The sequence below is a fragment of the Acomys minous genome (genome assembly GCF_964271855.1).
Source record: "Acomys minous genome assembly, chromosome: 3".
In the NCBI taxonomy this organism is placed as follows: Eukaryota; Metazoa; Chordata; class Mammalia; order Rodentia; family Muridae; genus Acomys; species Acomys minous.
The window spans coordinates 5,454,086-5,465,417 of NC_140485.1; the positions used below are offsets into that span (position 1 = coordinate 5,454,086).

Sequence of the window (11,332 nt, forward strand, 5' to 3'; positions counted from 1 at the left end):
GGGACTGTGCAACATGAAAACTTCCAGAACACAACGTAATGTGCACCATGTGGCAGTGCAAGGACATAGCATAAGGCATAGCCAACCCCTCAGGGGGGGAATGAGGGCTTCTGGGCCCAGGGAGAAGGGCAAGTAGCTGGAAATGGGCTACCTGTGGGAAAGGAGCGCAGGGACGCCGTCCAGGCGCACAGTCCAGAAACAAAGCAAAACGTACAAGGTCCTAGACTCAGAGAACTATCTAGACAGAATGAAAAGCTCACTCATTCATGAAGACGGCCAAACCATGAAGGTCGTCTTCAAATCTACCCTGCGAGGACAATGGGAGAGCCAGAGATGTTGCTAGACCGCTTAGAGCAAACACCAGCTAAACAGTCAATTCTTAGGTTAGTTTTCTAAGAACTGTTACTACCAATCTACTTACAGTAGCTGTTAACGTGAACAATTGACTTTTTATTTAATTTTTTCGTTTTTCTGAGACAGGGTTTCTATGTAGCCTTGGTTGTCCTAGACTCATTTTGTAGACCCAGCTAGCTTTGAACTCACAGCGATGCACCTGCCTCTACCTCCCGAGTGCTGGGATTAACGGCATGTGCCACCATGCCTGGCTTTCAACTTTGGTCTTTTTGGTTTTTTCGAGACAAGGTTTCTCTGTGTAGCCTTGGATATCCTGGACTCGCTTTGTAGGCCAGGTTGGCCTCAAACTCACAGTGATCCACCTGCCTCTGCCTCCGAATGCTGGGATTAAAGGCGTGCGCCACCACTGCCAGCTTTGACTTTGTTTTAACAAGAGCTTCTACATCCCAGAAAACGACCAACTCCGCTGTGTTACAGCTCCATTTCACTAGCTTTGAACTCTTACACAAAGCATTTCTGAAGTACACTTGCCTTTTCTAGCCTCTTGCCGAATGGAAAATGCTGTTTGGGTAAGAATCAATGATAGCAAACAAAACAAAACAAAACAAACAAAGGCTGGGCATGGTGGCGCACGCCTTTAATCCCAGCACTCCGGAAGCGGAGGCAGACCAATCACTGTGAGTTCAAGGCTAGCCTTGTCTGTAAGTGAGTCCAGGACAGCCAAGGCTACACTGAGAAACCCTGCCTTGGTCTCGGGGGTGGGGGGGTGGGGGGAAAGAGGGAAGAGGTCCTCAGTGGAAAATAAGCCCAGCCTAAAGGCAAGGACCTGACACCATTGGATTCCCAATTCTAATCTCCCTTCAGGAGACAACAGCAGTGTTCCACAAACATCAAGTAACTCAAGAACTTGAACTCGATACTGGCAACAGAATGTATCCCCCACAACCCACAGCATAATCTTGGTAGACAAATATGGCTACCATCCACAATATTAATCTGTAAGTCAACAAGATTCCTAACTTTTCTTGGGCTACCATTCAGAATGTTAATTTAACAATGGAACAGTGGGTGACATTTTTTTTATTAATACAAATGTGTTTTGTGGGACTGGAGAGATAGCTCAGCGATTAGGAGCACTTACTGCCCTGGCAGAGAGTGTGGGTTCAGTTCCCAGCACCCACAGGGCTCACAACCACATGCAACTCCAGTTCCAAGGGATCTGATGTCTCTTCTGACCTCTGCAGCCAATGCATGTACATACACACATACATATAAAATAAATGGTTTAAAAACTAGAAACAGCCAGGCGTGGTGGCACACGCCTTTAATCCCAGCACTAGGGAGGCAGAGGCAGAGAGGCAGGCAGATCTCTATACGTTCCAGGCCAGTCTGGTCTACAAAGGGAGTCCAGGATAGCCAAGGCTACACAGAGAAACCGTGTCTGGAAAAACAAAAAACTAAAACTAAAACAAAAAAAAAATGTGTTTTTGTATAAATTTACATTTGGTAAACTAGATTAATAATAATATAATAATTTTATTTTTATTCAAGTCTACTTTATTAGTGTTTTTCACAGACTGGAAAACAAACCATCACACAAGGATCAACCAATCAAAGGAATCGAGAAGCTCCTTACTAGCTGGGATCCATTTTTGGCACTTGTCACAGAAGTAAGACAGCTGGTCCTCCATCCACGACACATCTCCTTCATCACTGTTGAGGGAATCCCCGCTCTGGTCGTGAGATAAGTCCACTGATGCCTGGTCCTCTGACTCCACAATCAGGAGAGTCTCTCCCTCCACCTCACCCTCCTCCAGCCCCTCCGAGGTGGACGTCCGCGTGGCTTCGTCATCATGCCGACTCAGCAGACCACTCAGGTGGACGCTGCTATCCATGTCTCCTGCTCACAGGCGGCTGCAGGAATCCCGCAGACAGAACTTCAGGAGAGCATGTGCCAACAAGTACCCTATCCAGACAGAACAGATTCTTAAAAGAAGCAGTTTAGAAGGCAGGATCCACTGTCCTGGACAGTGACTTTAAGGGGAGGGGGTAGGTCTCACTAGCTGTTCTCGGTCACACACTATGTCCACGTTTATACACAGGAACTCAGCACTGCCATCAATTTTTCAAATCAAGTGTTTTGAGATCCTTTCTCCAACATCTTCTTTCTTTCTGCTTCAAGTTGCTTGGTCAAAATAATCTGTTGTCCCAAAAGACGAATGTTTTCCTTTTTCTGATTCTGCCTCTCAATGTCTCTGATCACTCCATCACGAAGCCTCTAAAAACATAAGAAGCAGATTTTTAGTTACCCCTGAACAGGTGGCTCCTTTCCTGTGCCTTCAAATCTAAATAACAGCGCCACCAAAATACACTCAAAATGTTCCAATTCTAAATACCCAATTACTATTTTAACTTCTGTACAATGTAAATAAAGAAACCACCAAGTAAATCTGGTGATGTGTTATATTAACACTGGAGTGACTTCTTACCACATTTTAGAAATCCCTGAACACAGAAAACTTAATGGGAATAAAAAATTCAAAACCAGCACTATGTTCAATTTTATAAATTTAATTGATAAATGATACCTTTAAAAGGTGATGAATTAGCATAACTGTGAACTCTAAGTGGTGGCTACCTAAGACAAACAACAAACATCAAGACAATAAAACAAGCAGAAGCCAGTTTAAGATGGCCAGGGCTAGCCGGGTGGGCGGTGGCCAGAAACCCCGTCTTGAGCCCAACCCCCTCCCCCCAGAGTACATTTTGGGAGAGCTTCAAGACAGGGTTTCTTTGTGTAGCCTTGGCTGCCCTGGACTTGCTTTGTAGACCAGGCTGGCCTCAAATTCACAGAGATCTGCCTGCCTCTGCCTCCCCAAGTGCTGGGATTATAGGCATGGCTCCATTTCGCCTGGCTATTATTTTCATTTTTTCACTTTAAATTTTTTGTTTTGTTTTTGTTTGATTGTTTCATCGAGACGGGGGTTCTCTGTGTAGCCCTGGCTGTCCTAGAAATGCTTTGTAGACTAGGCTGGCCTCAAATTCAGAGATCCACCTGCCTCTGCCTCTCCAGTGCTGGGATTAAAGGTGTGCACCACCACCATCCAGCTCACTTTAAAATCTGTAACTGTATTTTATGTGTATGGGTGTTCTACTTACAAGTCATGTGTATACAGGGCCTGGAGAGGTCAGAAGAGGGCTACCGAGACCCTGGAGCTGGAGTTACCCATCAGCCAACTGAACCCCGTTCCTCTACAGGAGCAACCAGTGCTCATAACAACTGATCCATCTCTGCAGTCACTATTTTATTTTTATTATTATTTTTGAGACAGTGCCTTTCTACGTAGTCCTGACTATCCTGGGACTCCCTATGTAAAGCAGGCTAGTCTCAAGCTTACAGAGACCCGCCTGCCCCAGCCGCCCACCTATCTCTACTTTTGAAAACTGGCCTAACAAAGAATTGGAATCAACCTAACTGCCCACCAACAGATGAATGGACACACATAAACAAACACACACACACACACATATGATAGAATACTACTCAGTCCTAAAGAAAAAAATAAAGTTAAAGAAGTACAGGAAAATGACTAGGCTTAGAATGTATAATACTGAGCAAGGTCACACAACCTCAGAATGAAAGGCACCCCATGTTCTCTCACATATGCAGAGTATTTGTATTTATACAAACAAACGCACATATAGGTGCAATGTAACAGGGGGGACAGAGACCGGGAAAGGCTACATAAGGGGATGAGGAAGGACTGAAGTTACGGAAGGGAACAAAAGCTAATTGTTTTTCTAGCCTAACTCTGTCATGGAATTTTTGGGTTTGGTGATGAAAGTATAAAATTTAATGTGACGCTTCCCAGCTTCTGTCTCGAATACCTACTCCAACCTTATAGAAGGCAGAGCGACGGTGCAGGGGCGGAGTGCTCTTGCTTTTGCGATGACCTGGATCCAACTCCTATGGCAGCTCATGTCTGCAAGTCCAGTCTAAAGGGCCTCAATGCCCTCGTCTGACCTTCACGGGCACTAGGCATGATGTAGTGCCCATACATGCATGCAAACCCTCATAAGTATAAAACAATAAAATAAACTATTAAAGAAAACGTAAAAGCTAACTGTATAGAAGTTCACTGAGTTGTATAGTCTTTGAGTCTCATTTGGTGTGTGATGTTTTTATTTATTTGCAAAGGGTTTTTTTTTTGTTGTTGTTATTTTTGCAATAAAGTTAATTAAAGAAAAAAAAAGAATTGACTAGTACTCACTGAATCTCTTCCAGGCCTACAGCTCTATTTGCTATATCAAGGAGTTGGGAAATTTTTATTTTTCTGAGACAGGGTTTCTCTGCGTAGCTTTGGCGGTCCTGGACTAGCTTCATAGACCAGGCTGGCCTCGAACTCACAGTGATCCGCCTGCCTCTGCTTCCTAAGTGTTGGGATTAAAGGCGTGCGCCACCACCACCCAGCAGAGTTGGAAAATTCAAGAGTGACAGGCTCAGCTGGGCAGTGGTTGGCGCACGCCTTCAATCCCAGCATTTGGGAGGCAGAGGCAGGCGGATCACTGTGAGTTCGAGGCCAGCCTGGTCTACAGAGCGAGGTCCAGGACAGCTAAACAGCAAGAGCTGTTACGCAGAGAACCCCCACCCACCCAAAAAAGATTGAGGGGCTGAGGTGCAGCGCGGTGGCTCACACCTTTGGTTCCAGCACTTAGGCTACAGTAGCAGGCGGATGATCTCTGAGTTCATGCCAGCCAAAGCTACACAGGAAGAATTTGTCTCAAAATAAAATAAAACCTAAAAAAGGACCTGGAGAGCATCTTAACTGAAATTCAAGTCTTGTTTTGTATGTGACAGGTTCTTGTAATGCAGCCGCAGGCTAGCCATGAAGTCAAGAGCCTCCTGCCTTAGGCGCCCCAAGCACTGGTTCAACTGTCTTAAACCTGCTGCCCTGGTACCCCAGGTCTTGTCAGTGTTCCCTTATCACACAAGCAGCTCGGCCAGCTCCAGCCCTCTTGTAGAACAGCAGCAATGCTTAGATCTTCATCTCCTCCCATTTCACCTCACACACCCAGCTTCCACCTGCCACACTAACCTAAGACCTCCTGTCAAGGTCAGATGTATGTCTGCCTGACCCAAGCAAGAGTCATCCGGAAAGAAGGAACCTCAGTTTTAAAAATGCCCCCACCAAGTGGCTGGTGTAGGAGGGCCCAACCCACTGCGGGTGGTGTCAGCCTTAGGCAGGTGGCCCTGGGTGTGTAAGACAGCAAACTCAAGAAGGCCAGAGGAAGCTAGTGAGCAGCACCCCACAGCTTCCTGTCAGCTCCCTCCCCTAGGCCTCTGAGTCCTTGCCCTGACTTCAAGTGACCAACTGTGAGGCAGAACTGGATTTTTCTCCCCATGTTGCTTTTGGTCACCGTGTTGTACCACAGGGCACTGCTGCGCGGGACAGGGCTGTATCTGGGGAGGACTGTGAAGGCAGCCCCTGACCCCGGGCTGCAAACACCACGGCGAGCCCAGACTGCAGTGGGCTGTTCTCCAGATCTAGGAAGAGGCTGAGAGAAATGCAAACAGCAGAGGCAGCTTGTGAAACTAGAGAAGGGTTTGCTGCTGTTGTTCTTCCTTTTCAGCTTTTCATATTCTATCAGTTTTGTAGCTAGTATCATAATTTCATCCTTTTTCTTTTTAAGACAGAGTTTCTCTGTGTAGCCCTGGCTGTCCTGGAGCTGGCTCTGTAGACCAGGCTGGCCTTGAACTCACAGAAATCCACCTGCCTCTGCCTACTAGTGCTGGGATTAAAGGCATACGCCACCACTACCCAGCTAAAAAGAAAAGTTTTCAGAGTCCTTTAAAGATTATATGAGGGCTGTTCATATGATATTTTGAATTGAGAATATATGCCTCTAGTCAGCTAGGGTTTAAGAATCAGCTGTGATTAAGAAGAGACTAGCACCCCTCAGGTAAGACCTACAGGCAGGGTCACTGTCCCTAACAAGAGCCCAGAAGAGGCTATTGGTAAAGGAACAGCCCAGTTGGGCTGGAGAGATGGCTCAGTAGTTAACAGCACTGACTGCTCTTCCAGAGGTTAGGAGTTCAATTCCCAGCAACCACATGGTGGCTCACAACCATCTATATAACGTGATCTGATTTCCTCCTCTGGCCTACAGATGTACATGCCCATTTGCAATGTAGACTCCAATATTCTGAAGATGCCAGAAGCATGGAACGGCCACCAAGAACAGCAGCTGCTAAGGACTGGAACAAGACTGAGCGCAGGAAAGGTTCATGTGCTGTGGACGGCAGAGCTGGAGACATGCCACCGCCAAGGCCCCTTGGAGCCCAGAGGACAGTGACTAGGTCCTCTTTGTCAAACACTCAACTTTTTACCCTCTGTTTCTGGTTTTTGCCTTGTTCAAAATGTAACTGAGAGTCCAGGACTGCCAAAGCTACACAGAGAAACAGTGTCTTTAAAAAAAATAAAAAGTATTGTGTCCTGGTTCTTCCCTACTGGAGTAAGGAAGGACTTAACTTATTTTTTATTTTACAGGGGCCCACAATTAAGATACTTTGGCTATTTTAGAGAGGGTTTGAACTCTGAAGGAGATCTTTGATGTTTTAAAGAGTCTGAGCCTCGGCCAGAAAAGATGGCACATGATTTTAATCCCAGTCCTCAGAAGGCAGAGTCAGGCAGGTCTCCACAGCCAGCCTAGTCTACAAAGTGAATTCCAGGACAGCAAAGACCAGGAGGAATGGTTCTCAACTCATGGGTCGGAACTCCCTTGGGGGTCAAATGACCATTTCACAGGGGTGGCTTAAGACCATCAGAAAGCACAGATATTTACATTATGACTTGCAACAGTAGCAAACTAGTTATGGAAGTAGCAACAAAAATAAGGTTTTTTGTTTGTTTTGGTTTTTTTCAAGACAGAGTTTCTCTGTGTAGCCTTGACTATCCTGGACTCACTTTGTAGACCAGGCTGGCCTGGAACTCACAGCGGTCAGCCTGCCTCTGCCTCACAACAGAAATAGTTTTTTGGTTGGGGGTCCCTACAGCATGAGGAACTGTGTTAAAGGGTGACAGCATTGGGAAGGCTGAGAAGCACTGATTTATAGACGTTGTCTCACAAAAGACGGGAGAGTGCAGCTGAACTCTTAAAGACTGGGACTTTTGCTTGGCGTGGTGGCACATGTCTTTAATCCTAGCTCTTGGGAGACAGAGGCAGGTGGATCGCTGTGAGTTCGAGGCCAGCCTGGTCTACAGAGTGAGTCCAGGACAGCCAAGGCTACACAGAAAAACCCTGTCTCAAAAAACAAACAAAAAACAAATAAAATTAGGAATATGTTTTATATTGTGATATTGATACTAATATGAGATTTCGGGGATGAACAAAAAGGAAAGATCATAACTTAGTGATCTGTTTGTGTCAAGTAACAAGGGGCCAATTGTGCTGACTGGTTTTATCAACTTGACACAAACCTAGGCATATCTGGAAATAATTTTTTAAAGATTTATTTTAGGGGGCTGGAGAGATGGCTCATCAGTTAAAGAGTACTACCTGCTCTTCCAGAGGTCCTGAGTTCAATTCCCAGCAACCACATGGTGGCTCACAACCAGGAACATCGGGACCCAATGTCCTTTTCTGGCATGCAGTCATACATGCAGACAGAGCACTGTATACTTAATAATAAATAAAATCTTTTTTTTAAAAAAGGATTTAGTTTACCTTTTATTTCTCTCCCCTCCTCTCTCCCACACCCCTCTCTCATTCAAAAGCCAGAAGAGGGCAGTGAATCCCCTGGAGCTGGAGTTACAGAAAGTTGTAAGTCACCAGACATAGGTGCTTACAGGTCCTTGGAGAACAGCAAGTGCTCCTCACTGCTAAGCCACCTCTCCAGGCCCTGAAAGAGGAAATCTTAACCAAGAAAATGCCCAAGACTGGCCTAGGGGTAAATCTATGAGGTAGTGTCTTGATTTATGATTGCTATGGCAAGGCCTGTGGGCGGCACCACTTCTGGGCAGGTGGTCCAGTGCGCGGCCCTGATGTCAGCCAGGGGCAAACAGCCAGGGCGCAGTTTCCTTCTACGTCCAGGCTCCTGCCTCAACTTCTCCCTATGATGAACTATAATATGGACTGTAAGCTGAAGTAAACCCTTTTGTCCCCAAGTTGCTTTCGGTCACGGTGTTTTGTCACAGCAATAGAGACCCTAATTAACGTAGCTCATTACTAACTAATTCTAACATCTGGAGCTGTGATTCCTGTGGAATCATCAACACTCCTCAACTTACCTTATGACTACAATCTGAAAAACTCATAAAAACCTGAAAGTAACAAAGGAGCTCTAAGTCCGCCTAAACTGGACACCAGGGCTCAGCAACACACTAGAGCACAGACAGCAGCATCCTGGGCTCCCTGGGGTCTGTGCCTTGTTCAGGGGCACAGCATCTTCCACGGCTCCTACCACTGATCCTCAGCCAGTGAAAATACCAAAACAGTCCCCAAAAAGTTCCATATTGTTTTCTTATCATCACAGTCAAAACCAAGCAGAACCATTTGTTAAGTTAGGGGCCTTGGTTTCTACTGAGAGTTAAAGATCATGTATAGAAAGTGAAAAAAAAAACACCACCGTCATGTGGGACAGAAAACAAAGCTTCCTTGAAATTTTCAACACACCCTCTGTTCCAATCCTGCCTTCATCGATGTTACAATGAATGGCTAATTAACATCTACAGGACAAGCCCAGTGGTGGCGCATGCCTTTAATCCCAGCACTCAGAGGCAGAAGCAGACAGAGGCAGGGGGATCTCCGTGAGTTCGAGACCAGTCTAGTCTACAAAGCGAGTCCAGGACAGTCAAGGCTACACAGAGCAGCCCTGTCTCAAAAAAAAAAAAAATCGACAAACCTACAGGGCAGGTTATTTTGGTCAGTATTTCTTTTAGAACTAACTTCCGGGAAATAACTAGATCTTTGTGTTCTTCCACACTTCCACTCTCTATTCGTGCTTCTATCTCCAAAACACATCAGGTCGATACAGACATCTATCCTACCTTCCAATATAAAACAGAACCACCATCTCTTCCTTTTCCTCCTAAGTAGGAAGTTTCTTGCTTCTACTCCGAAAGATATCCCTATGGAACCATATTTTAATCCCAAGTCTCTAATCGCTTGTGTATCTCTAAATCACTGTTTATCCCACCCTGCTCCTCAAAACTCCTATGACAGTGCAAGACTCAGATCTCCGGCTTCTAGACTGTGACGATCAGGGCCAATGGAGCTGTTTACTCTTGTCGCTTTCGGCTACTTTTCATTACTTCTGCTCTTGGCAAATCGGGTTCAAGCCACATTCCTGTAACGGTGTTGCCTGAAAGGCCAACTGGCCTGCACATCAGGCAACTGGCCTGCAGAATGTGGCACGGCCGTAGAAAGAACACTGTGGAGAGGTTACTATTAACTATGCGTTCTCAACGTGCCTAGCGCGCTAACCATTGCAAACTCGAAAGAGACCATAAAGAGCCGGCCGGTCGCTGATTAATGAGCCAGATAGTCCCCCGAAAAGAAAACGTGGAGGGCGCTACCTTTTAAGGTTTCCAGAACCTACGTCCCACAGCAGGGGCTGTTCACTTACACACACACACAAAAAAAAAAAACTACAAAAATCTCAAGTTACCCTGGCCAAAGGCACTAGGGGTGTGCTGGGTGTGAACTGGGTTATCTCGGGACTGAAGCACTACTGGGTGTAGCGTCCTGAACTGTGGTGACCCCAGGGCCTCCTGCTCACCCTACCAGCGCTCAAACTCGGGGCTACACGCCTGCCCGGCGGCTCCCGCCCCAGCTTCAGGCCTCGAGGCTAGGGAGAGGGGACTCGGAAACTTGTACGCGCCCTAGGAGCCGGCCCGGCCCGCCACGCGCGCCAGGACCGCAGCGGGCTCCGCGCTCCGGAAGACGCGGTCACGTGACACCGACCTGCCGGTCCTGCCGCTGCTTCAGATGCACGCCGGCCACCGTGGCCGCCGTCAGCAGCACCGAGAGGCCCAGCACCGCCTTCGAACTCCTCGACATTCCCGCTCCGGGCCGCAGACTCGCGCCCGCGCACGCCCCCGCCGCCTCGGCCGCCGCAACGGGCCAGGCTCGACCCCTCGAGCGCAGAGCAGCTGCAAGTGCTACCGTCGCCAGGCTCGAGCAATCGAGCGCCGAGCGTAGCCCCTGCCCGGCTTCGCTTTAGGGCTGGGGGCCCCCCGGGGAGCGGGCTTCCCCGTTTGGGGACCGCCTCCACCAGGAAGTCGCTTTGTGGGCGGCTTTGGAGGTGCAGGGGACCGTGCTGGGGAATACTTGTGGTGTCTGTGTGTAGGTGCGGAGGACACCTCGACACCGATCAGACTCTAGATTTCCTTAGCATCTAAAAGCTGGGTTTTTGGCAAGGTCTTGCTATGCTGCTCACACTGGCCTCAAACTCGCAATCCTTCTGCCTCGGCCTCAGCTATGCCGTGTTGCCCTCTCACTACTCCGACTGGGAAATGCGCTGGGTCAGGCAAGGCTCCGGAAGTGTGCAGCCGGTATAATCTTTAAGCAATGCCTTTGGAGCCCGCAAGATCCTTGTGTCATATACTAACCAGGAAAACGAGAGAATACAGTAGTTTACAAGAGGCTAAGGAAGATGTCATTTACACTTAGCCCTTAAATTAAAAAGAGACTTGGCTTCCCAGAACGTTTAAGTAGTCTACTGAGCTACCAATGAAGACTAATATGTCAATAAATCACTCGTACCCATGAAAATACACACTCTAAGCTTCTGATGAAAACAACAAGCCGGGCATGATAGTGCACCCCTTTAATCCCAGCACTCCGGAGGCAGAGGCAGGTAGATTGTTGTGAGTTGAAGGCCAGCCTAGTCTGCGAAGTGAACAACCAGGGCTGTTATACAGAGAAACCCTGTCTTGAAAAAAAAGAAAGAAAGAAGGAAAAAGAAAAAGAAAAAAAG

General features: G+C 47.3%; 2 protein-coding genes across 2 annotated transcripts in view; both read right to left on the reverse strand.

Moving 5' to 3' along the window:
- Positions 1 to 2,257, reverse strand: part of KAT14 (lysine acetyltransferase 14) — a 38,132-nt gene extending 35,875 nt beyond the window's left edge. Inside the window, exon 1 of the mRNA XM_084775883.1 lies at positions 1,991 to 2,257. Coding sequence (XP_084632009.1) covers positions 1,991 to 2,249 — 259 coding nt within the window. The 5' untranslated portion in view covers positions 2,250 to 2,257. The remainder of the gene's footprint in view (positions 1 to 1,990) is intronic.
- Positions 2,258 to 2,473: 216 nt separating this feature from the next.
- On the reverse strand, positions 2,474 to 10,502 carry PET117 (PET117 cytochrome c oxidase chaperone). The gene is made up of 2 exons (XM_084775901.1): positions 10,318 to 10,502; positions 2,474 to 2,632 (listed from the first exon to the last, which is right to left on the reverse strand). The coding sequence occupies exons 1-2, from the start codon at positions 10,411 to 10,413 to the stop codon at positions 2,486 to 2,488; spliced, it is 243 nt and encodes an 80-aa protein (XP_084632027.1). The 5' UTR covers positions 10,414 to 10,502; the 3' UTR covers positions 2,474 to 2,485.
- Positions 10,503 to 11,332: the final 830 nt, after the last annotated feature.